This window comes from Hetaerina americana, unplaced genomic scaffold (genome assembly GCF_022747635.1).
Source record: "Hetaerina americana unplaced genomic scaffold, ioHetAmer1.1.p SCAF_7, whole genome shotgun sequence".
Lineage (NCBI taxonomy): Eukaryota > Metazoa > Arthropoda > Insecta > Odonata > Calopterygidae > Hetaerina > Hetaerina americana.
The window spans coordinates 56,753,040-56,781,019 of record NW_027287316.1 but is presented as its reverse complement, the minus strand read 5'-3'; the positions used below and the strand labels follow the sequence as shown (position 1 = coordinate 56,781,019).

The following is a 27,980-nucleotide window of genomic DNA, read 5'->3' as shown; positions in this document are numbered from 1 at the left end:
TTCCTAAAAAAATATATTCATAATTATCATTACAGATATACAATTCACACATCCAGTCTAAGCTGATTGATATTCCCAATGTGGGCTTTTTTCAATGCTTCCAGTGAACATTTACAAATGACAAGTATATTTAATGATAATATAGGAATAATGTATCTTGTTACAAAGACTATTTGACACATCACAACGACAAAATCAAGTTTACCGCCATTTTCACAGATTTAATTTTTATGGAAGGAAATATTGTACAAATTAAATGAGATAAAATTATGAGCCATCAAAAGTGAAGAGATTATTAGAAGTCACTTTCCACATGATTTTCCAGCCATTCACAACAGCCTCACTGCGTAAATTAAAATGACATCATCCTTCGTGAACCCAAGTCTCTTAGCATATTCACAGCAAAATTAAGAGAGGTTAAACACTTGCACACACAACAGCCTAGTGCTAAAAAAATCCTTCGGATACAATTCCTATCATTAACAACTGGGATATTATGGTGATGAAATACTGGAGACTGTTGCACCCTTTCCAGTCCAAGCAAGACATAACACCCATTCATTTCGAAACTGGCACTTCAAAATGATTAATTCCTTTCTTCATTACTAGGGATTCATTAGTACAAATGGTTGTCTGACTCACAAGGTTGAGATGCAATGCACACAGTACAAAATGCTATGCATTTTTCATTTTGTAAAATAGATTAAGTTAACACATTTATCACTCATCACTACAACTGACTTCTTTGAATTAATTAGCTTGATAAGTGTCTCCGTTTGGACTTAAGCCCATGAATTTAAACCCGTAATTACAACCTTCTACTCACTGTCAAACCCAGTAAGTTTGAAAGAGATTTAGGTCCTTCAAAAGCTTTAAATTATTGTTCTTACATTCTGACCCTTTAAGATATTGAGCACAGCAATACTGCACATGAATTCAGGATCAACTTCCGCCAACCTTTATAATTATAACATGTTATTGTATTAAAAAAATCTTCAAGGATGAACATGCTTTTATGATAAAAAAACATTAAAAGAGAGCATACTTGAAACACGTGGTTTCACATGAAATAAACTGTACATCTCTGCTACCTCATATTAAATGCTTTGACAACTCAAGTACCTATGGGATCAATAACCTTCTTCTAAGTAAAAAACTCAAGTCATACAACATATTTTCTTTTGAAGGTAACAGATGACATTACTCTTAAACCTAAGGATGCACACCAAAGTATTCATTCATAAATGTAATCTCCCTCATTGGGCTCCCTCCTTAATGAGGATATCACTTGCACTCCTATGCTGAGGTTAAAGTTTCTCTTTATTTGCCATGCAATTATTTCAGAATTCCCAATGGATAGGCAAGAGCAATAGACCACGAACTATTAAGGCAATGTTTGGCACTGAAATATTCCATTTGTAAATTTAATGCGAACAACGAAAGTCATTTAATGACATTGTTAATCAGTAATTGCAATAAACACATGACGAAAAGTGAATTTCTCCAGGCAAAAAGAACTAAGCAAATGCTGTAGAGAGCAATGCCACTGTTAAAAACACAACGAATAATGCCAAAATAATTACACAGCAATACATCTCTAGCTATGACCTTTTCTCATAATCAATCATCTATGACTCAAAAGGTACAACAATGCCAAAGCTTTCACTTCAAATTCCACTCCTGAATATTTAATAATTATTATCTTACATTTGGTCACTACATAAATACCTTGCAATACTGTTCAAAAAACATTACACTACATTCCTGCTTTCACAGTTACAGATGCAGAGCCAATAAGAATCAAGCAAATACACTGCAATGACAAAAATCATGTTTGGAGCTATTAACTAACTAGTTCCAGTATCACTTTCTATAATGCATAATAAAACTAAGGAAGACAAAAAAAAGTGTGGCTAAAATGGTAATAGAACATATTACCATTATCAAAACAGTATTATCTTAATAATACTACTTACAACCATAGTATTTACAAAAGAAAGAATGACATGCAAAAAAAATGTACTGGAGGTTATTTTTCAGTGCAACAAAATTTACATTTACGAATACCACACTACACTGGTAATGTTAGATAAAAATTCAGTGTCATTTCATGACACATCTTATAGTATATATGCATACTATTAAATATATACGTAGTCATAACCACTTCTTGCTTTGGTTAAAATGCATTGTTGAAGGTGAAATTGAAAATATAACAAGAAAATTTCTCGAATGTGGTTTCAAGGGAGTCTTGATGTTTCCATTGACTGGGGTGTGCAAGAAAACAATAAAATGTCAAAACATGACAACTAATGACAGTTGATATCAAATTTTAGAGTATTGTAAGCTGGCATACACTTGATGTTTGACTAAATGGCCTTACCACATTCACTGTAACATTTAAGCACAGTTAACATGAGGTATAACACGGTTTGGGCATTAAATTGATGCATGATAAATACTGATGGAAAAATACCTTCCACTAGCACATGCTAATCCACTATTGGTGTTAAATATTCAACCTCTTTTAATTTTGACTTATGTACCTCTTAAAATCTATTCTATGATTCAAAATGCAAGTCCAAAGAGAGACCTGAAATTGGCAAACACTGGATAATAAATTAAAGGCATCACGGCCATACAGGATTTGAGTTGTCAACCTAGTTTCCTAGGCACCAATAATAACTTATACCGTTTCATTGGCATTGATTATTTATGAGTGATTAATGATTAGAATTAGACCTTTACATCCTAAAGGATAAAAAAGAGCTTCAAGGCAAAACATTATTTGAAGAAAGACCAATTTCAAACTTTTTTCAAATCAGGCTAATAAATATGTCAAATTACAGCTTCTGCATGATACAGAATTCCAGAAAAAACACATGAGACAACCACTATTCAATGACAGATATATGCCTTCCATATAGCACTACACGAGTATGAGATGTTGACATATTTATCATAAACATGGCAAACATAACTTCTTTTTGACAACATGAACATGTACTTTTATATTTTTGACCTTCCATCACGCCAAATTCATGACTATTTGCTGTTTTTTCTGAGAAATGGCATTCAATGACGGTTTTCATTTATGTTCAATGAAACTGCCATTTTCTGTACTTTTCAAATAAAAACTATATACTTGATTAGTTCCATGTGCACTATCTTTGTTTCTAATTTACGTCACACATGCAATTTATAAACCTCATACCAAGCTCATGGAGCTCCAAGGAAGTTTCCCTTATGCCTGTTTATCAATGATACTTATTTAGGTGAACAGTATATCCGTGTGTGCAACATATTCAAGTTCTACAAATTTTAAAAACATAATGGCAGTAATTCTTTCTACTTGTATGAAAATCGAAAAGAATTGATGCAAACACATCCCTTAAATGATACGTATCCTGAAATGAATGGTGTCCTTACAATGTTTTGTTTAAGGGTGATTCATGTAGAAAATATTAAGAAACAACAGTTATTTGTAAATTATATCAGTATTGTAGGGTATGCTATTTTACAAAATCATAAAATGTTGTGGATAAGTGGGAAAAATAAGGGTGGTGATCTTGAGGTACTAAATCAAGAAAGAGAATGAGTATGCTGCTACTGTATTAATAAAAGAAAAAGAAAAACAAGCAGAAATGAATCTGAAATTATTTAAATTGTTACACTTTCACAAAAAATCTCATTACGAATAGAGGTAAAAAATGCATCCATTTTTGACAGTTTTTGTTCTTTTACAAAATAGCCACACATGCTTCCTAGTAGATTAACTCACGAGCTTTTTTTCCGTAAAATGCTGTATTCACTTGAGTAATAAGTGTGTATTGCAAAGGCTTGACCATTTAAGTAATGTTGCACTTTTACTTCACTAATATTGTGTATAAAAATAGGACTTCCTAATGTCACGAAACTCAACACAGCGATCATGAGGATGATGAAGAATTTGTACAAAGATACAGGAAGTTGCTAATCGATCCTAGAGTTACGTTCCGATCCTTTGTAATATAAAATTAATTGGCAAGTATATCAAAATTAGTCAAGTTTATCATCACGTGCATCTAATTGAAAGTTACTCCTACAATTTGTGCAATAAATAGCTAGCAATATGGTATTTAATAGGCAGAAAGTGACTCACATTCTCAAAAATTTACTTTAACATTTTTTTGATCCTTTAAAATATTTAAAAATGCAATGAAAAAGTTATTTGCCACCAAATTTACAGATCTATACAGAAGACAAATATTAGTTCAGTCTTAGCCAACACTGACTCTAACCTGGAATAATACTTTTTAATTAGAGCATGCAATTTATACATAAATTACCTATGACCAAAAAAGACTCATCCCTTACATAAATAAATATGTTTCTATATAATTCCACATTGTCGTAACTCCCAACCTTATGAAGAATCACCGCTTATTCTATAAAAGTTTTTATGACACCTGACACTTCCCTAAAATATCCACCAAGTTATGCTTTAAAGTGTTTTTAAGTGATTTCAGAACTAAATAAATACCAACAAAATCTCAAAAGCTCTCAGTCAAAAATAATAAGACAAGTAATCATTTGAAACTGAGAAAAACTCTAAGCAAGCAAAATAGTAAGACAAGTTTGCCTTGGGTAAACAAAATAGTATGATTGAACTCATGCTTGCAAAACTTTGATACAAGTCTGAAGCGATCTATAATTTCAGGTTCATACAGACAAAATTCCACCAAAGGACAATTTTTATGCGGCTAAAATTATGCTCATTTGACCAGGCATGTCCACACTGTTGTCAATAACAGCGGAAAATGGATCTCTATTTTTGTTGATACAGCCTGAACAGGGATAGTGGAAAAAAATAATTTTATGCATGTATAGAACTCAAGTTGTGTACTTTGTTATTGAGGTACGGCAAAAAAGCCAAATTCATGGCAGCAATACCTATACAAGAATCAGAAAAAAAAAAGAAATAAGAAAATCTTTGACTAAAAAGATGCGGGTCTTCAAAAATTATGCATGGGCTGACAATCTAGCAATGTACATACAGACAAACATGGAAACTCATGTGCAGTCCACATCTTGTCATTGGTTCATTATGTTCAAGACATGTTACGTATAACTTCTGGAGATGTCATTCATTATATTCACAGCATACAAACCTACAAAAAAAAAGTTAACTTAATACAGACAGCAATATTGATTGCACTTGAACTTAGAGACCAAGTTGCGCAGAATAAAGACCAAACATCAACAATATACAAATCACTTAGCACTTTCCTCCAATTTCATATTGCAACATCAGCAGACTGCACAGAAGCATTTGCTACTTAATGGCCTTAGTCTAGGTGACATGGTCATTTCATTTCAACTCTCCAGCCACTAGAGTGATTATCCAATGAGGTAGCTAAGCACAACTGCCAAATCCCAGATGGTCCACCAAGAAATCAATCCCACCACATAAAATGACCATCACAGGGCATGCTGAAAGAAGATTATACTTTCCCGGGTGCTAGGAGCAGGGATGCCATCCCAAATGTAACTAACCCATGAGCACAAGAAAAGACACGGAATGGAAAGTATCATTTGGTACTCATATATACCCTCACACATACACACACACACCCACATGTACACACACACACATTACAGGGGGCTTTTGACTGAAGCCAAAGAGAATGCCCAAATGGTCTCATCAGAAGTAGTCTTTGAGAGCCAAAGTTTTGTGAGGTTTCACGAGGCTGAAGTAGTTAACACACACATAAAATTGGGTAGTGAAGAACAAACTCTCACACAACAACCTGCAGATCAACTGCAGCCAGTGATAGTGAAAACAACGTTTTGCAAATGGCCCGGCTAGGATCCCATTTCGGACACTGCCTCCGACTCTGCTGCCGCCGCTGCCATCATGAGCATTTGGTGCTGCTGGGAGGTGAGGTGCGTCGAGGATGGCGCTTGGTGTGGTACGGACGTGGTGATCACTGTTGGGGGAGCGACCATCCCTGGGGTGGGGGAAGCAAAGAGACTTGCTGCATCCACTATGCCACCACTCCCAAAGATATCCAATGCATCTACTGGCCCAGTAACAACCTAAAGGATGATGATGTACAAAATTGAGCATGAGGAGCAAGTAACCATACTTGTATGCAAGCAAAAAAAAAATTAACATGCTTTCAAAATGAAACAGCTCTAGTTTGAAGGTATCCTAATGTATGAGACTCCATTTTCTCTTTGATATTCCTACTGCAAGATATGAAGAATTATGAAAATGTAAGTCTTCAAAATGCGCACTTTTCAAGCAATAAACTCAATAAGAAGTTAAGACTTGTAATAGTACCAGTTGTAAGACATGAAGAATTATGAAAATGGAAGTCTTTAAAATGCATACTTTTCAAGCAATACACTCAATAAGAAGTTAAGGCGTGTAATAGTACCAGTTAAAAAAAATTAATCAAGGAAAGCAAACACATGATACCAACCAAATTAATGGTGTAAAAGCAACTGAAATTTTTCATGATAATTCATTTTCATTTTGCTATTTAAGTTGCGATGAATTGTTTGAAAAAGTTGCAATCCTCCATGGTAGTTATAATACAAAGCTAGCGAATCACTGACTTAGTTTTTACAAAGATAAGTGAATCCCAATTTAAAGACACCTTACATTATGGATTTGTACGATAACCTTAAGTCTTGTATAGTACACCCCAAATTAGGATTTTCCCTGAACTTGAATTTAATCTACCAGGTAACAGGTATTTCACTGCTACAGGATTGATCAAATAAATTCTGACAGAATTGAGCAAAACAGAGGGTAAATCAAAAGTAGGTTTAAAATATTGATTGAGTGCATACATTTACAGAAAAGAATTGGCATTCCACTAAAATAATATGATTAGCAAAACATATCATGCTTGATGCACAACAAAATCTGAATCATAAATAAACTTCTGGAAATTCCCATTGGAAATAAAAACACATTGGACCGAAACTTTCGCACACATTAAAAGGTTAACATGACCCTAAGGCGATGTGGTGTATAACAATGTTTCTTCTTCTAATGTTTTACATATTTAGAGCAACAGCAAACCAAGAATATCACCAAAGAAATGAATTCTACCCCTTCAAGTCTCTCAATAGATTTGCAGGGAAGATAGGCACTGACCCACTGGATAGAAGGTCCAGGGTGAAGGTTGAGACACAACTTTGTCACCCTGATCATTCAACCTAGAAACCATGAGAGATCAAAGCCCAAGGAAGTTCTCCTTGGCTGGCTATGAGTCCCCATAAAAGTTGGATGTAAAAATTTGCTGCATTCCGTAGTTTGATAATGTCTACATTCTGTAGTTTGAAAGCGGAAAGTTTTTTCATAGGGTTCCATGGGTTTAGGAAATTTCCATGGGTTTTGGAAATTTGATTGTGTCAATCTTACGAAGATTTCACAGAGAGCTCTGCATCTGGGTGCTTCCGTGCCTCTTAAAAAAAAACCAATGCCCATGTAATATTTTTCCATAAATGTTCTTATAAAGTATAAAATAAATACCTCCTTGTAGAAATAAAAGTTATATTTAAATAAACAAACTTGGTTGAATCCATCCAACCACCATGATGGGCTGAATCCATGATTTGAATGAATCATAATCCTGAATCAGGATCATTTTTTTTCTGTCAAATCTGGAATCTAACTCCTTTTTATTATTATTGTATCCATAAACCATGGGAAAGTACTGTTATCATGGAAAAAAATCAAAGCTTGAGATGTCATTGGAAGTAAATTCATTCCAGTCAAACATTCAATGCCTACAGTTCCTCTTTTTACTTTCTACATATGTAATGTAGGTGAACTATATTTTTTACAAAAAATTTTGAATGCAGCAAACTTTGATTATTTGTGTTAATGAATACATTGGCAAGGATGGATTATCGAAAAACTCTGATAACCAAAATACATGGAAAATATGGTTGTCATATAAATGGATTTTATTAGCATGAATCAAATAAATTAAAAAAACAAGTGACTGCAATAAGGGTCTTTTTGATTAATAATTGATTTTGAATAAGAATTGATTTTTCTATATGATGTTGATGTTTTTAGATTGGGCCAAATTTTTTGAATATTTTTTCAAAATACTCTTGGGAAGAAGAATAGACATTTGATTTGCCTGACCACAGGACTTTCTTGATTGTAAATACAGGTCTTTATATATAAGTATAAGGGATCTGCAGGGAAAACAGGTGTATGTTGAGATACACATTTCATCCAATATACGGACCGGTATCATATAACCATCAATTAACGATGCATTACTAATTTTTTAACAACATAAAACAATCGCATGCATGAAAACTACAGACAAGCATGAAATGCTGTGGAAAAACAAAAAATTGCGAAGAAGAACTAAATAGCAACTGAATACATCAGCATTGCATATGACCTTGCAATATATTTCAGGTAGATAATTGAAAACATTAGACCATATTTCCCGGCCAATAAGATGCACTCTGATTTTATAGATCAGAAATTATGAAAAACACTTGGATCAGAGAGAAAGGATCAAATTACTTTTATGTTAACACTTCATATCCCTGGTTTCATGGCAGTACTACATGTAAGATGTAACTAAATGCGCTACAGTGTATACATTCACGATTTATTTGGGAAGTACTTTCAATGAAATATTTAAAAAACTCCGCTGCTAATTACTGCCTCAAAACAGTGATATTATCGATATTTGTGATGAAGGCAGACTGGGATACACCGTACTTAAAACTTGAGAACTGATAGGGTGTTGTCATTGTTACAGTTAACTTTGTCAAATGATTGACATAAAATGCAAAAAAATTTACCGAAGGCAATCCTAAAATTTGACATGCATTTTCCCATGCTGCATGCTCCCTAAAAAAGGAAAATAAAGGAGTTCCATTTACATTATGACCAATCACCTGATGTTCCTGCTGCCTCTTGATCCCAGTGGCCACCTCCACCTCCACTGCCATCTGATTGCCACCGATGAAGTGCTCAAAGGACTGCGGCACCTGGTTCATCGGGACAAAATGATTCTGCTGCTGAAGAAGATGCTGTTTCTGGACCGACACGAGTTGGGAGGGTGGAACAGGGTTATCGACAATGTACCCATTGGGATATCCCGGTGTCATTGTGTATGCTAACTGGGAGGGGACAAAGGAGGATGCCACAATGCCAGCCTGTGGCTGCAACACTCCACCACCGCCATTGTAAGCCAAGAGGGTTGAGGGCGTGGTGGAGGATGAGGAGGGGGAGGACGTTGCCACCACAGTAGAGTGGTTGGGGGCAGGATGGACAACGGGGGTGGTGACTGAGTGGTGATGGGTGTTGGTGCTTTGGATCGCGGTGATGAACGCTCCGGGGCCAGCAACCGGAGCCATCTGCCAGGGAGCAAAAGCAACCACATGCGGAGAGGTCAATAGGAAAAGGGATATGCTTTTTTTTTTAATTTTTACAGATTTCAAGATGTTAATACTGCATGCAAAATGATATTTCTTTACCATGAGTCCAAAGAAAATCAGTAATCAAAATAACATCCCAAAGGAAGACAAAAGTAATGAAGTAAACTTTCCAGTGACTTTTTAGGATTATAAAATAAAAATTACAGCTTCGTGCTCGAAAGTAAACACCATTCAAAATTAATTTAAGAAAGATATAAAAAGATTGATAACCATATTACATGACAATACCATCTCTGTATTAGACTTTTAAAAGATATAAAACTTGCCAGAGTTTTGAAACATTAACATCACATAGATCAGATAATGGACATCAAAAATTAAAACAAATCTGAAGTTGTAATTCAAGTCTAAATATTGATGCCATTTCACTAAGAATAGATATACATTATACATTTTAGAAGCGGAATTCTCAGGATGTGCAAAAAGGATATTTCTCCCACACAGAAGTTATAAACTTTCTTGCTGAACAATGAGAGATAATTTGATTCAAATTAAGATTTCAAGGCGAATTAATATTCAGCATATATATCTTTTATATCATTCTTAATGGATTTGAAAGCAATGCAAAAAGAGATAAACTATTCAAAAGCATATTTTTAATTCTGATATGGTTAATCCTTTGTACAATTCACTGAGAATCCACAACAGTGTCTTGAGATTTTAAATGTATTGTAACATTCACAAATGATATCTAAGACACCAAAAAATTCCAGTTTATAAACACCAAAGGGCAGTTCAAAAAATAGTCCTTTTTTCATGGAATTAAGTGTATTTCATTATTTCCCTGATAAATATGCCCATCTATTTTTTGTATTTCATAAAAATTATAATGTGAGTGCTAACAAAAATATTGATTTAAAAGCAACAATTTCAAAAAAATAACTGATTCCAGTTAACAACTTATATAAAAAATTAACCAAAGAAGAATTTTTATGATAATGTGTTAAGTTAAAGTCTCATACATGACGCTGTATAACATCATGGCTGTGGCTCTCGCAGATAAGGCTTACTAGGCAACATTTTGGATTTTAAAAAAGCTCTGATAGTTTAATTAAGATAAATTTATAAACTGAAGCTTGTGAGCACTAATGTTGATGTAAAATATTGACTCAAAAATTTCCTTACCAAATGAGAACAGAGAAAACTCACGATTATATTAATTATGAGATTGACAGTGTCAAATCAGGTATTGCTCCTATGGAGTATTTGAGCCCACACTTTTCCTCATACCTATACAAAACTTTAAATATATTTTGCACAGCAGGGTTTTGAGGGAATTAGTAATTGAAGAGTCTGGATTCTGCTTGTTCTGCTGAATTGGTCCAGTGGTCTGTCAATTAAGCTTTGTAACTATTACAAGATTCAAGTACTGAAGATGTAGCCCAAATCAAGTACAAAATTTCACTGCACAATCATAGACCATCACAGAAAAAAGCCCTGAATTCCAGAATTTTCAAGCATGAGCTGTACTAAGCATTTCATGATATAATTCCGATTTCTTCAGGCAACTTAATAAAAGACAGAAAATGCCCACTGAACTAGACCATGCAGCTTCACTGAAGACTTCATAACATTATACAGCAGTGAGTCAATGGCAATAAGCCTTGAATTATAATTAACAGATGGTGGTCACAAACGAAGTTCATACAGATATGTTGAGCATAAGTTAGGCAGAGTTCATTAATTAATGGTTGGCTTGGTTAAGCACCACAAGTAATTACTATCAAACTTTATCTCAGGCTCCTCTATATCCTGTATATAACATTTAAGGGAGGCTAATTGGGTTTCATGGTTCTTATTATGAGTAAAAAAGTGATTTAAGGGATAGGAAACATTCCTTGCCACCGTCATAGTTCTTTTAGAGTTTGAACCAAGTCCATAGGCATCCCCTCCCATGGACTAGAAACTTAACGTGGTGGAAGGGCTGGTACATTCTGATGACCCCTTGAGCTGTGCTGGCAGGAGTAATGATAATTGCTCCTGGTAAGGTCACCCATGCCAGATAGGTCAAAGGTTAGGAGCTAGACAAAAGGTAGTCCACGCAGCATCTGTTCCTCAGTGAGATGGCTGCAAAGGTATTTAACCTCAGTGGCCATTGAGTGATGGTGTCATGTTAAAAACACCACTGAGGAAGGCAATGGAAAATCATCTCATATATTAATCCCAAGAATATAATGATGGATAAAATAGAGAATGAGTCCTGGCAACTATGGGACTCGGCTCAATCGCCTGTGTGTCATGTCCAGCAGTAGGAGAGGCAAGGCTTCTGCAGTCGCCATCTCACGAAACCCTTGCAAAAGAAAATCGACAGCAGCAGGACAGAAGACGCAGAAGGAGAAGATCAATTTAGAAAGAAAAGGGACTTGGAATGTTAGGACAATGTTGAGGCCAGGAAAATTAGAGAATATTAAGCGAGAGATGGAAAGAGGAAATATACCTGTAGATATCTTAGGTTTATGTGAGGGGAGATGGAAGGATAGCGGGGATTACTATAGTGATAGTTATAGAATAATGTAGAGCAGTGGGGACGAGAGCTTGTCAACGAGGCATTGCCATATATTCAATATTATGGCAACGAGGGGTTGCCATAATATTGAATAAAGAGGTAGAAAGAAGCGTAGTAAACATAAAACAAGCAACAGAGATTATTAATAGAAGAGATAAAAGCAGAACCAACAAACTTGGTCAATGTTCACGTATACATGCCACTGAGCAATCATAAGGAGGAAGAAGTCAATAGAATATACCATCAGTTGGAGGACATAATCTCTTTTGTTCCAGCAGGGAAATTTGATAGTGATGAGGGATTGGAATGGGATGGCAAGTGAAGGAAGAGATGGTGATAAGGTGGGTGGCTACGGTTCAGGTACGAGGAATGACCGTGGGGAAAATCCAATTGAGTTCTGTAGAAAACATGGGTTAGTAATCTCCAACACTTGGTTTAGACACCACAAAAGGCGTAGGTATAAGGTCCTGGATTGCGTTTGGTTTGGAGTCATGAAATATTTATTTGGTAGTTGTGTCCATCCAAAACCTACCTTAACTGGTAGATTACTTAATTAAAATAATAATATAGGCATCATCAAATAAATCTTTCAAAATTGTCAAAGAGAAGCTTCAAAATTGGGTAGTTTGATTTGCTACAAATATTAGTGATATAATTAAAATGTCTCCATAATACTTGAAAAGCTGTATTGGATATCGTTAGAGAAAATAAGATTCAACATACGGTTGGAATTCTTACACATTTAGAGCTGGCATTTCAACTTGTGGGTTCAATTGGCTATCGCCATACTACCTTTTCCCAATGGTTAAATAAATATCTTCTCCCTCATATTTCAATCCCTTGAATCCCTTTCCATACCCTCAACCCTTTACAGGGGTGCATGCACTCATTGCATTGCTAGGCACAAGTATGATAGAATGGAATTTAACTCCCCAGTTACCAGTTCAACCAACTTCATTTTTGCTCATTTCTTTCAATAATAATCTATATTTGCTTTAGAGATTTTTACATTTAATTTTAAGCTGCAAAATTTCTATTTCGCATTTATAAGAATGATTTCAATGAAGAGTGATGGTGAGTAACTATAAACCACACAGAATTTCTGAACACATTCTAAGTTTGATTTAAAAATGACACTTAGGAATTACCACCTGAATGACCTTAACTGTTTACTTACAATCAATGAAATTTTAAATGCAGAGAACACATGCAATTCATTATATCTATCCCCCTGTTCAGCCATGGAACTGACCAACACTATCAATAAATTCCCTAATAAATTTAATCCTGGATTAGATGGTATCCCAGGGATGGACATAAAAAGGTCATTTAATAAAATAAAAGATCAGCTGTTATTCTTAATAAATGAATCCCTAAAAATTGGAATTTTCCAAGGCCCTCTTAAATCAGCCAAATTAGTACCAATATACAAAGGCAAAGATTGCAAAATGGCGATAATTCTTATATTCCTGTTGAACCAGGAGGGGAAAATATTTGAAATAGTTTTCTATCATCATCTGGTATCATATCTTCAAACATATAACCTTTTCTCCTCATCTCAACATGGATTTAGAAAAACACGGTCCACTACAAAAGTCACTTATTACATGGTGAATCAAATACTTTTAGGATTGGATAATAGGACTTTAGGATTATTTTTTGATTTCACTAAAGCTTTAATCCGCTACTCTTATATAAACTGAAACATTAATGGTATAAGAGGCACATCCTACAAATGGATTGAATCATATCTAAGTGAACAGCATCAGCAAGAAGAGCTCTCAAGGAATGGCTCCAAATTTGTTCCTCCTGGTGGTGAAGTAACACTGGGTGTTCCCCAGGGTTCTGTACTTGGCCCTATTTTATTTTTAATTTATAATAATGATTTATCAGATAAATTTCCCCTGCAATCTCAGTAGATGCAGCAGGAGTAAGCATTTACCAAAATTCCAGTATCTAATTCCTGGGAGTTATCCTGCATAGAAACTAGTCTTGGGAGGAACACATTTTAAAATTATGTAGAAAGTTCATTATTTTTCCTCCTAAGAAATATTAGATATTCTGTAAATTTAGAGGTCTTTCTATCTATTTACTATGGCGAATTTTATTCTCGTGTTACTTTAAGTATCCTCTTCTGGGGTTCCTCTCCCCATGTGGGCATAATCTTCAAAATCTAAAAAGAGGACTATACATATAATGAGCAATGCTTCTTGTAAAAAGCTATTTAACATATTAAAAATAATATGTTCTCTTCAGTAAATGAACCCTGGAATTGTCACTACACATCAATTTCGGCTTCACCTAATAATATGTAAATATAGTGGTGTATTGGTATGTATAAATAGATATAAATAGTATTTTTTCTAAAATTGCAAAGTTTATCTCAGACACGTCCTATATTTGAGTATGTATGAATATGTAGCAAATCTCCAGACAAATAAATGCATTAATATTATCATTATCAAGGATGGATTTCTCAGCATTAAAATGGAACAAATTGTACCATGGAAAAACCATAAAAATGTAATTGAAGATTGTTCCAAATGCAAATTAACCTGGAATCAATTTTTGTGAAAATTATCCCCCTGGAATGTTAAGACTGCCACTGCACATAATGGAGTAAGACCACTACTTTATCAAACAGCATAATGTATCATACATGGATTGTGTAGTGGATGGAATTTCAATAATTTACAAATCAACCTTTTTTTGGACCACCCTAGTCCACAAAATGAAAAATTATGGCATTAACTATGGTAAAGTTAAAAAAAAAAGACTTGCTTTCACAGCAGCTATCTATCATCAATCACTTACAGTGCTTTAAAGGAAGCGAGATGTACAAGTGCATTATCCTAAGCCAATAAAGCATAGAATGCAATTCAGATTTGTCTATGGAGGAATGACTGAAAAAAAAATGAATGCCAAAAAACTGACCAAAATGGTTCAAAAAGAACAGTATGCAGTCTCAGCAAGTCATTTGCGACTATACTACACTACTACTCAAACAGCTTCAACAGCTTGATACAAAATTGCTGAAATAACATACCAGATCATCCAGCCTCAGTTCCACATGCTGGACAAAAGTACTACTAAATTCACTTCAAAATCAACACATCCAAATTCAAATAAAATATTATATAATTCCTTCTTAGACAAAACTGGTCATCCCTCTAGTAAAGCTTAGAGAAAAACATCCTATTCCCAAAAGCCTAATGATTATTAGTGCAAAGTTATTAATAAAAAACCTACACTTTATCTGTAAAGAAATATATTACAAAATTACATCACAGTAAAAAAAAACCCATGCACCTATTATTTAGACACCAATGCAAAGCATCTTTGGTGAAATTATGGGATAGAGGGATAGGACATCTATCTAGGTGCCTTGGAAAAGGCATTGTACAGGATTCATTAAGGTAATAGTTTGGTGAAGATGTACTTGGGGAAATGGAACAAGAGTTTTACCTCACTTCGTGAGATTTATTACCTGTATGTTCCAAGAAACTGTGGGAGGTGCCGCAACACTAACTTTTAACGGAGTTATCCGCTAATATGCATTTCAATACAACAATTTCAGAGTCGAATGATTTTTACACTCAGACAGACATTGTTGCATTGAAATACCTGTATGTTGCTATTTAGACACAAATGGACTTAAAACAGCACCACAAACTGACATAATTATGTTAAAAATTAACACATGTAAACAAAGAGTATTCTGACAGCCAAATTTGGTGAAATAAAAGAATTTCATGCTGAAACTCAAATAGCAACACCAATGAAACCTCATATTCAGCTAATGTCTTATTCCATATTTTTCCCTAATTTGCACATAAATGTAAAACATAAACAAAATTAGGGTACTTCAAAATCCAGTGATTTCGTAGTCAGGCTGAACATGGAAACTTGTTTCAAGTATTGAACTACCAATAAAAAAGAAATATCAACTGCAAATACATTAATATATGATATTAATGAGGAGGAGCAAATTGATGCTACTAATCTTCAAATTGATAAAAGATTTAGGAACAAAAATGTAAGGAGTATTACGCCCATATTAAAGTACTCACAGTAATGATGCTTCCAAGATGATTGTGAACAATAGATGTAATGTGAATGATTGCATTTATGCATTATAACAGGACTATAACTAATTTGTAAACTAATATTTGGTAGAATACACTTAAGGGAAGATGACATCATTATTACAACTGAAAAATGTAAAGCTATAAAATTATATACATATTACATTTATGCATCAATAACTATTATGGAAATAAAGTTGAATAAGCTGATTGGTACAATTGCACACATTTGTCATAAAATAAGTCTGCTGCAAGTAGTATGGCTTATAAAGAGAATCTCAACAGACCAAAAAATGTTTTCATCACTCCCATTCTAATTCTAAAAAATAAACACAAAGTTTCATTAGTTAGAGTGATTCTTCTTAATGCATTATCCTATAGAATGGTTTTTCTGTGCTTGCCACCCAGATTACATTACTATGAATATACTATAATTGCATAATACTAAGAAAGAGCCATACCAACAAACATGAATCGGCAGAAATTATCGCTTTTACAAGCATATGATACTTGAATGCTATGATTGAATTTAGCTACAAATAACGATCACTTTTTCAACTAACACATTAATGAGGATCAACTAGCATCACATAAGATAGAGTTGGATTACTAGGAAACTGACTCCAGCCAATGCCAAGTAATCCATATCAACAAACCTGACATTATTTTAGCCAAAATTGATGCAACCTCTAGGTATCTTTGGCTCAAAGTTCAAAATTCCTGAAGTTCCTTTTTCTTTCAATTTAAGAATGATATTAATGACAATTAAAAATAATATACTGCGCAACAAACTATGATTTGAGACATTAGAGAATTCCTGAGGTCATTACGCAAATGTACGGAATTAAGAATGGATTAAAAAGTAAAAATAAATATACCAAGGAAATAATTACATAAACAATTGCATCAATGGTTGTCTTAGAGATTAAAATACATCCAATTGAATTGCGATAGATTTCTCAATGGTGACACATTTCGTTTCAATTGATGCTGATCATTTGTGCATTTCTCTAGACCTTAAGAACCAGTAGTTAAAGTTGTCATTCCACTCATACAGTTAATATTTAGCATACTATCGTTTAAAAATTTGACTAAAACAAGCATCTATACATAATACATTGCTATAGGAAATGATAGAGTCATCAGATTTTGGCAAATGATGTAATACTTATATTTATGAATTACAACTAGGGAGAATTATGATGCAAATTCATCACAGACACAATGAGTGTATTTTTCATTATACAGATAGTTTTGGTTTTGAAAAAAACAGGGCAGTGTTATTTCACCATTTCAAATGACCAGCTATTCAATCAGGTGATAGCAACTCTTCTCTGAATTCTAAGTCCTATCCTATTCCCAAATGCTTGGCATTAGGCACCTGGATCATAAAAAGAATCACTCCATGACCTTGACCTTCCCTCAAAACCCTCATTTGATCGATCCAATTTTGAAACAATACCTATTAATTAAAAACAAACATAAACAATAACCAAAGAAACCTTGAAACAAGGTCAATAAACTCTCTCTTCCCATTTGTTTACAACCCTCACTCTGCATTGTCTACTCTGCCCCCCTTGATAATACTTCCCCTCTCCCTCATACTTCTCTTAAATTAAATGATGATAAAGAAAAAACTTTCAGATGAATCCATCAATGACAAAGTTTCCTTCAAACTAAGCAGTGTAACAAAAAAAATATCATTTAGTGGAAATTGCTAGTCATTTTCACTAATAAACAAAAGCACATTGTTGCCATTATTATAAAAAAATTACATGACATTTTTTGTAATTTTAAATACTATTCGAAGTTTCCTAGGAGCATGATTACCCAGCTACCCCCCACTTGAACATTAACATACAAGGAATAAAAGCATGATCAAATCTAAGTGGCCCACATTTACCCAGAATGCCTGAAAAGTTACCTTTTATAGAATAATGAATTTCTGGCCTCTATTTTGGCATTTTCGACTTTTAAAAAATATTATTCTTACAGAATTATCATTTCAGACTCAAAATCCAAGTTCATTCGACTGCTTGACCACTAGTATGTTATAATCACTATCACTTGAGCATGAAGTGAATAAGAATTTTCTGGATACATGCTCCAAAAACTCCATTATAGTTTGATTACACGAGATGAAATCCAGTGGTAATCGGAAGGTCAAACTTCATAAGACATAATAAAACAACACTAAATGAGACTCTTATTGTCAGAAAAATATTAATTGGGCCTAGGCTTAAAAGATATCGATACCTTGATTTAACCCACAGATGCTGTAGCACATTCAGTGAGCCACAACTGCGGACATTGAAATTCTCTCATGATTTGCTTTTCTTGCAACAAATACACAAATGTCAAAATGAAAAGCAAGACTAACATGGATATACATTTTTATGTTCCCCCCTTCCAGACAAATTCCCATCTCTTAAAATGTTAGGCAGAAACACCTTTTGGAATGTTTTACCATCGATATGGAACAAAATGGGCAGCAAAATTAAAGAGTTGAAAATATGACCACTCATTACTCATTACTATGACTACGTATTACTCGTTACAATATAAAGCACACAAGTGCTCATTCCCTATGTTGATCTACAGAAAAAAGCAAATCATCTCGATCTAGTCAGTGCAAATGTGCTAGCAGCATTTTATGGGAATTCTTCAGTTTCAAACATCTTGACTACCTAGAGCTAAAGACATTATTTTGAAAACGTAGGTGGCTATATTAACTGCTCAGTTTTCTCCTACTGTTTGGTATAGTTAGACCAATTTCCATTTAATACCATCCCTCATTATTGTTCTTAACTACAATTTTTTGGACGTAGGCAATATCATAAAATTTAAAGTCCTCATGCCTTTCTAAAACAGTGAAAAAGTATAAAGGCTTAAACCTTAATGCCACTATATAAGGCTAGCTGCAGCACCACTAAAATAATGTACCAACATATATAAATGGACACTTATATGAAACGACTTGTCTCATACATTTCAAACATAATGATTTTATGTTCCAATGTCACTACTGAACTTTACCGCAGAAATAAAAGCTGAATGGTAAAAATTTTAATCCACAATTTTTCCAATTGATAACCAGCTTATCCTAAGAACTAAAATTGGCACTTCCTAAATCCATATTGTTATCCTTATACTTAGTTAAAAAATTTTTTAAATCAAATCTATAGCACACAAACCTGTCCAACAGAAGCATCCAGGTGTGAGGCGTGATGCAGCAGGTCATAGGTTGAGGCATGGACGGCAGATATGGCAGCATTTTGGGAAGTCTGCGAGCAGAACAAAGGGGCGATGCCACCTTCGGTTGTGGTCCCATTTACTATGTGCATGCCTGGAACCAGACCTGCAACCCCACTCGCTGTGTCACCCAACATGGTCACACCACCTATCACTCCATTCTCAGCAATGGTTGACCCCCCAGGGAGTCCTGCCATGCTCGGAATCGTACCGCACATAGTATTTGGTGGCATACGCCCTTGTGAGGTAACCACCATTTGCGACAGAGGAATTCCAACAACACCACTGCCAACACCACCTGAGAAAAAACCATAGAAAAATACATTGTCATATACTAAAAATAATAATGTGAAACTCTTCTTTTACCCTTTTGCGAGAAGCCAAAATGCAAGAGTGTAAACTTGGGAGAATTTAAACAGAGGGAGCTCCAATTTGAATAAGGTAGAAGCAAATAGTTTTACAAGATTATTTTTACAGTATTTTTCCCAATACCAAGTTCTCCTCTAAAAGTTTGGTCCTCATAAAAGTAGGAAAAATGTCTTTTGTTGAATGAAAGAAGAAAAATATGCATTTTCCACAAAACATTTTTATCTGGTACATCTAGATTCAATGCATTGTCGTCATTCTCAGGTAAAAAATTGTTGACATGGCCAAGGTTTTAATTTGCTTGAGGGGTTTGGAGTGGGGCTCAACCTGATATTCTACCAACCCCAAACCCCTCCCTAAACTCCCTCTAACCACGCCCACCCCACTCTCAGCCGCTATGGTACATAAATACCTTGGCCATGTAAACAAATATTTGCACCTGAGGATAATACCTATGCATCAAAACTAACTGCACCAAATAAAAAAGTTTTGCGGAAAATACATACAATTCTTCTTTCATTCGAAAATGAACTACCATGAAGTCAAGCCAGATATTATTAAGTGTACATATGTCTTTCGGTTTCAGCAAACAAAATTTTTACTCTATTGGATCCAAATTTTACCCTGTTCAAGGACAATTTTTTAATCATTGCAATACTGTACTTTGCTCAATTAAGCCAAGATATTGAGGCTTCGAAGATATAAATGGTTTTAGTTACTTTAGCATGTAATGCATTTCCATTTAATTAAATTCACTCTGCTGAGGCACATTTTCAGGCCCTGGTGGAATAAAAACAATTTCTCAATATTTCTCTAATTTTGCCATTGTTTGAATAGAGTCAGCATTATTTAAACACTTCTTTTCAATTTTCCAAGAGAAAAGTCAAAATTTTCAGAGTATTCAAATAAAAAAAAACTCCTCCAGCAATTGTTGATCACATGTATTATATTTATTATTTTAGGAGATATTATATGTATTATATCCCATATTTTTAGGAGATATAGACTGAAACACTTATTTTATGTTCTTAATTTTGTCACCTCTCCACTGGCCTATTGTTATTGTCAGAAAAAAAACAATTTTGCAGTCCAGATATTAGTTTTTTTGTGGGATAGTAGAAAATTAATTTTTAATTAAATAAAATACACTCAAGAACTGAGGATGAACTTATCATTTGACCTCTTCTATCATGAAAACCACAACTGATAAAGTTATTCATCCTTAAAAAAATTCAAGTAATGCTTACATTAGGAAATATTGGGATGAGATGTTTCAAATCGCTATTCTAAATGACATTCTTACTTGTTGCATGTCCCCCACTTGTGGCGATCTGGTGAAGAGCATGCTCATCTAGAATGGAATCAAGATCTAGTCCAGCTGTAGCAGACCCCCCACCACCACCGACGACTTCTGTGGCCCCGACAATGGGGCCACCGCCCACTACCACAACACCGGCTCCACTGTTGGCCCCAGCACCACCTTGTCTTGACAACTTTTCCAGTGACTTGACGTCTTTGTCCACAGCCTCCAGTGCACGCTCAAGTTCCTCAGTCTCTTCTCTGGTTGGTTCATACTCTCCATTCTTACCTTCTAATCAATAAGAGTTAATCAAATGACATATTTTTTTATAATGCAGCCTAACTATGAAAGAACTTTCAAGCATACAACAACAGGTAATACTGTCTTCAAGAGAAATTTTTGAACCATTGGAGTCAGCTCAATTTTTACTTTCAACACACAATGAGTGATGAGCTACTGTAATAGCTGCGTTACAAAAAAATGCAGATTTTGTTAGTACAAAATAAATTATTGAATTTTTATGACAATGTAGGTAGGTATACAAGAATTAAAAAGACTTGACTTTAAAGAAACATTTCAAATATTTCTACAATGGAATTTTACTATCATTATTTTAAGCATGGTGCAAAATGCAAGAAAATTAACAAGATATAGAACTAATTTTTTCATGTTTTTTGCAGAATTTTCTTTTACAGATTAGCACATTCCCAGTAAAAAAATATTAGGAACAAATAAATGGAAATTTTTAAAATGAAAAACACTGAATATAATAATGGAATTGCATTTTCAACAGTACAACTCTCTTGAGTCACAAATGATTTTTTATCACAATCAACAGAGGTAGTTTACCCGTTTAAAAGTAGGTTTTGGACAGTTCCTAATGACTATGTATGCACTTCTTAGTATTGTGAGAACTTCTTCTGTCATCAAATAATTACAAAAAAGTTTTAAAATTCAACATGGTATTGAGCATTAGGTGTTTTCCTGCCTTTATAATATTAACAACTGCAGGTATTTTTAGCCTCCTCTATTTTTATCAAATTGGAATGAATGAAGGAAGTATGCCGAAATGAAGAAGGGCTCATTATAATGTCTGCTGTCATTGTGTTATAATTAGGAGTGACAAATTAAAGTATTGTTGTAGCCTATTTCCATCCAAAATCTACCTTAAATGGTTGAATACCAATAATAATAATTTTTAACCAATCACTAAAAATCATACATCCCCTTTGCTGCAATCAGTAAGGGCAATCTTTAATATACTAGCCCAAAGTTTTCCTAAGTGATCCCACAAGCTCAGTATCACCCTCTGCTCCAAAGGTTAAAGTGAATAAAAATTAAAATTAATTTCCCTGCCTTACAACAAGGGAAAAATATAACTAGTACTGAGTGATTCATGAGAACCCAGGAATTAGAAAAAGTAATCAGACATGGACCACACCCAGGATCATCCTCCGGTGGCCCTGGTGTTGGCCTTTGTCTTGGTATTATTACTGAGCTTTTTCAGGGAAATTTCTGAGAACATTCAAACTATTACTGCTAGAATTGAAAACATGAGGAATGTATATACAAAGCAATGGAAGAGAACTAACCGATGAAAAGGTCATTGAATGCCTCTGGTGGTATCTGGTTGAGGACATTGGTGAGATCATGTTCTTCAAGCAGCCTTGATGCCTGGTTTCCAAGCTCCTCCGATGGATCGAGCAAGGGCAGGCCGTCCACTTCCTCCTCCACCACCTCCACCCTGTGGTTCCTGCTCCCTACGCCAAGGACAGATGCTATTGCCTCCTCTTCGACCACCTCATCCACCTCACCCACCTCTTCCGCCCCATCCACCTCCTCCACCTCTTCGTCCACGGCCACGAGGCTCTCCGCTGCGGCAGCCAGCGTTGCCTCCTCAATGTCTCCCCCGTCCTCATCCCCTTCATCCTCATCCTCATCTTCATCTTCGTCATCCTCGTCGGGGCAGGCTCCAGACAGTGCAGATGCAACCTCCTCATCCTCATCTAAATCACCTGAACAACACAGGAAAGGGAGGCTAGAGTACTCACAATAATTGACACCCATCAATACTATTAACGCTAACACCCAAAACATTCCCATCAATACATCACCAAATATCTGGAATGGAGAGATATTTCAACTGATATTCCCAAAATACTCATTATAACAAATGAACACTGGAGAGGGATGAAACTGTATGTTGGTGGTCTAAATCTGTAAGATCTTATCTGCCTCCTTACAAGTTTGACAGATCAATATGGGTACTTATATATACCAGGTTTGCAGGAAATACCTGCAGACATTTCATCTCGGTTTAGAGAGATTTGCCATGTCTCTGAACATGCTTTCACTGCTGTCTCGCTGTGGGTAGTGCTTGCATGTTATGCTCTGCATTAGAAAAACATAACACCAAGTCAGAACAACCACCTACAGTTCTCTATCTTTTGAAAAATTTCTTATACTGACCAAGTGATTCAATTTAACTCAAGACATTGTTTTTCCCAAAAGTTTTCCGCTGTTCACTCCATGATTCACAGGTTAGTGAACATTCCTAAGCCAAAAATCGATTAAAAAAATAGCTTAAAACAATGGCTAAAATGAGCAGCTCATTAATAAATTGTATTTCAGCAAACTTAAACAACTGGCAGTCAGACACATTTATAAATCCCAACCGAGACAAGACTACTGCCAAATGGTGTAGAATCCTAAATCTGGATGGCATTACAAGAGGAATTTGCATAAAACAGCCGAAAGATAAGTTTAAAATAGCTTATTATAATAAATTGAACCTCAGGAACTTACTTTCTCACACAAAAGACAAAATTCCAAAAAGTGAAAAAAGTGGAGTGTATAAGTTAAGATGTGAGTGTGATGCAGTGTATGTTGGACAAACAGGCCGAAAATTTCAAGAATGGGTGAAGGATCACCAAGCCTGCTTGAAGAACAAAAAGTGAACGTCACATTTTGCTAAGCATTTATTGGATCCTAAATCACGGATATATATATTTTCCAATAAATGTATTTATTGGAAAATAACCACAATAGTGACTTTTGAATTTGAAATTTTAAATGTTGAAAAGAAAAGACTTAGACTAGACGCTTTCGAGCAGCTAAAAATTTTAAAAAGTGTACGCTCCAAAGAGAATACTGTTAATGAACTTTTGTACACCTCCCTCTTGCCCATTCTACTTGACACCTGTACTAATGAGGGAAAAAACCCCTGTTCTTCCCCCCACTCTCCCTCAGCCTCATATATACATATAAAGGGCTAAATATTTGTGTCTATGAAGAACTTATAACCCACCCATTTTCCTCCGCCATTAGGCGGAGTGCTCTCCATAGGGGGCCTCCTACCGCTTTCTACCCTTCCCTCCAACGATCATTGCTCATTTCCCTCCCCCACCCTCCTGAACCTTCCCACCTCCCCGCCCCTACCTGAGCGTAGTATATATGGATGGATGTTAGAGTAGTTACCTGAAGATAACGTTGAACATCGAAACCCGGGTCATAACGAAATAAATTTTCTGTGGAATCACAAAGTTACTATTTTTTAATTTCCAACACATACATTTCTATAAACATTTGCCAACAAACATATCAAATGAAGCTGCACCTGATACTAGATAGAAAGAGCAAGATGATGTATCCGAATAAACTGAAACCTGTATCAAAGGTGTTCACTGAAAACTGTTTTCTATACATAACAAGTACAGGCTTAACTTTGTGGAATTCCTTCATGATGAGGGTAGAAAAAGAAACTTTGCATGTCCACATAAAGATTTAACACTTCATGTGGTACACCATGGTCGTGTGAAGTATTAAATCTTTCTGTGGGAGTGCAAAGTTTCTTTTTCTACCCTCATCGTTTCCAAGGCACTCGAGTTTCCAACAAATTCACATTTGTATCCTAGTCTTCATGGGAAACATACGCTTGTACAAACAAAGTATTCATCAACACTATTGGGACTAGATGAGATTGAGAACAGCTGTTTACTGGTCAGCCAGTAATTAGGTTTAGTATGGTAATAACAGCATAAATGGTATTCAATAGTTTCTGGCTCGACCTTGTGGAAATTCATTTTAATGAAAACCCAGGACTGTTACACAAGAGTTAAAAAGGAATGAGGATGGACAAGTGGGAAGAATTTGAAATCAGAAAGAACTTAAAAACGGGTCATGTGGTTAATGATTTATTGTTTGAATACCTCTCCCCAATCCTGGAAGTACCCCTTTCCCTCACAGATAGACCCGACAAACCCCCCCACCCCACCCCACTTTAAACCAACCAAACACCTGTCCTGACACTAAACACCCCTCTTCCCCCTCCCCATCAACGCCAATCGCAACTCCATTTTCTTTCGCCTCCTCCCCGTCCCACTCTCTCACCCACCCCTCCTCTCCCTCATGATTGGTATATAAGTGAACTGCGACTGATTTATTTTGTACCTGATGATGACGCTTGAGCGTTGAAACCGGTTGTACGCTAATGAAGGACAGTGGAAAGTTACTTTGTATTCTTAATTTCATAAGCATAAATGGTACTTTGAAAAGACTGAGCAAAGTCCGAAAGATGACTAGCGCAACACAAGTTTCAGACCGATCAGTCAATAACTTACTGTTTAGCATTTGTTTGACTCAAGCAAGTGGAGTAATTGCCCACATTGGATGGAAAAGAATTTTTATATTGAACAAACAATTCATGATGAGAAAATTGCCAAAGCAGACTAATGGAAACTTGATAAACATTATGGTGAAACTACATCTTCCATTAGATAGGTTTATTAGTGGTTTCAAAATTTTCGGACAGTTCATACGAGCACAAGTGATGCTGAACGTTCTGAAAGGCCTGTCAATTTCACTACTTCAGAAATCATTGAAAAAATCAATATGGTGATGGATGACAGAAGAGTGAAGGCACATTACATTGCTAATGCTGAAAGATCATGAGTGAATGCATAAAAAAATGTTTGAATCAACATTTAGACATGAAAAAAGCTATCTACAAGATAGGTGCCACAATATCTCTCCGTCGATAAAAACTGAAAATGTGTGACATGCTCTATGGTCGGTTTGCAGCTGTCTTAGCAGATTTTTTGGGACTTTTGGTTTCTTTTCATCCCAGTAGAAAAAATATGGATACGCTACATGCCTGAAACCAAGTAACAGACCAAGCAATGGGTTTACAGTGGAGACTCTGCATCAATGACTATGATAACCATTCTTTCAGCTGTAAAGGTTATGATGACTGTTTTTAAAGATTTGAAAAGAATGATCTTCATTGACTGACTGGAATAGGGGGTTTAATTATTTTACAACTGCACACTAGGCATCATTATTCGATCATCTGAAAAATTAGCTGTGGAAAAAATAACATGATTGGCCCATAAAAATGTTTGTTTTCCTCCTCGTGACCAAAAAAAGCCAGCTCATTCCTCTGCAGTTATGGCCACAAAATTGGCGACAAGATGATTTCAGATTGTTCCCCATCCCTCATATTCTTTAGATTTATCTCCCTCAGACCACTGCCTGTTCTTTAACATGAGGAAATGGCTGCCTGGAAAGGGTTGTAAATCAAACAAAGAGGCTATCGCAAAAAGAATCCCTTTTTCATAGCTGGAACAATCAAATTATTTGGTAAAGATCAACAAAGTGGTGCTATTTAGGACATATACATGCCCAAAATTAAACTCATGTTAAAAAATTAAGACGATTTCATTATTACATTAACTTTTCAAAGCACCCTCATTCAAATATTGTCCAGTTATTAATATGATGGTGTCCACAGAAATGAAAAAATGTTGAACGCTAGTGTGATGGATAAGTGTTCGTTGATAACTGTGAATGGTAATTTCAGATATTGAATGTAATAAAACGTGTGCTTCATAACAGCCTTACCCTGTTCTGCATCTTCTTCATCTTCTCCTTTATGCCTCGCTCGTGATGTACCCAAAACACTAGCTAAGAGCAGTAAAGCAGAATGCCTACTTTCATCTTTTGACCCATCTTCATCCAAAAGCTCTCTCCTGGATGGAGACAAACTGTTTGATTTCCCTGAAAGGAAAAATACCACACCAATGAACATTACAGCTGTTATAAAATATTGAAACAAAATTGTGGAATAAAAATAAAAAATGAATGTAGAAACATCTATACCTAGATGTTGAAAGCTTTCATACCATTGACTTCAAAGGAAATCAGTCAAAATTCGAGTGGATTGAGTCCCCATAGATGTATTCGTTGAAATTAAGGCTGGCATACATTTATACTTAATTGACTGCGAAGTCATGCGATAGAAACTATAATAAATATTTTTATGTTTGATAATTTGAAATAACATGACTAAAGATACATTCACTCAGAATTTATAATCATCTCTTTTGATCATTGAATCAAGATCAGTTGATGTTTTGCAGTTCATACAAATAGAAAGCTATAAAATATTTATTGTTTCCATTTGATTGTTATTGAATTTTACAATATGGCAACAATTTTAAGAAGCTGATGCTCAAGAAGATCTCAAACCCAATCATAATTATGACTTCCTAATCAACCCATATTGTAATTATTTTAAATGCTATATTTTCTAATTAGTATTCTGGCATACACATGCTACCCTGTAGTTCTCCTTGCGAGGGACAAACATTTTATCATTCTTCGTAGTCAGACATGAGAGAAGGTTAGGTTTAGAGGCTTGGACAAAGACTGTCAGACTTGCCCCTTTTCCATTTTGAAACTTCAGGATAGAGTAGGAGAGGAAATTTAATAAATAATGATTGACTCTCATACCCTCAGAACTATTCTTCATTTGGAAACATTTAGTTCGTGTCTGAAAAGGGCTTTGAGAGAAGGGTGGGCACTTGACAATGTAAACAGTTCTTGTTGATGTGAACCCTGCTTCTTGGAGTGAATACAACCTCTATTTTCCAATGCCCAAATTTAAGAGGCTAAATTCTGCTTCTATCATCATATTCCTAAATGCCATAGTAAATTTGACCTC

The 27,980-nt window shown here is 35.1% G+C and overlaps 1 protein-coding gene across 1 annotated transcript in view; it reads right to left on the bottom strand.

The window, feature by feature from the left end:
* Positions 1 to 2: 2 nt before the first annotated feature.
* The window catches only part of LOC139696200 (uncharacterized), a 58,944-nt gene continuing 30,966 nt past the window's right edge, over positions 3 to 27,980 (bottom strand). The window contains exons 12-17 of the mRNA XM_071594846.1: positions 26,879 to 27,034; positions 22,573 to 22,995; positions 20,984 to 21,271; positions 19,257 to 19,612; positions 8,929 to 9,390; positions 3 to 6,078 (exon numbers count right to left, since the gene is read on the bottom strand). Of these exons, the coding sequence (XP_071450947.1) occupies positions 5,845 to 6,078; positions 8,929 to 9,390; positions 19,257 to 19,612; positions 20,984 to 21,271; positions 22,573 to 22,995; positions 26,879 to 27,034 (1,919 nt within the window). The 3' untranslated portion in view covers positions 3 to 5,844. The remainder of the gene's footprint in view (positions 6,079 to 8,928; positions 9,391 to 19,256; positions 19,613 to 20,983; positions 21,272 to 22,572; positions 22,996 to 26,878; positions 27,035 to 27,980) is intronic.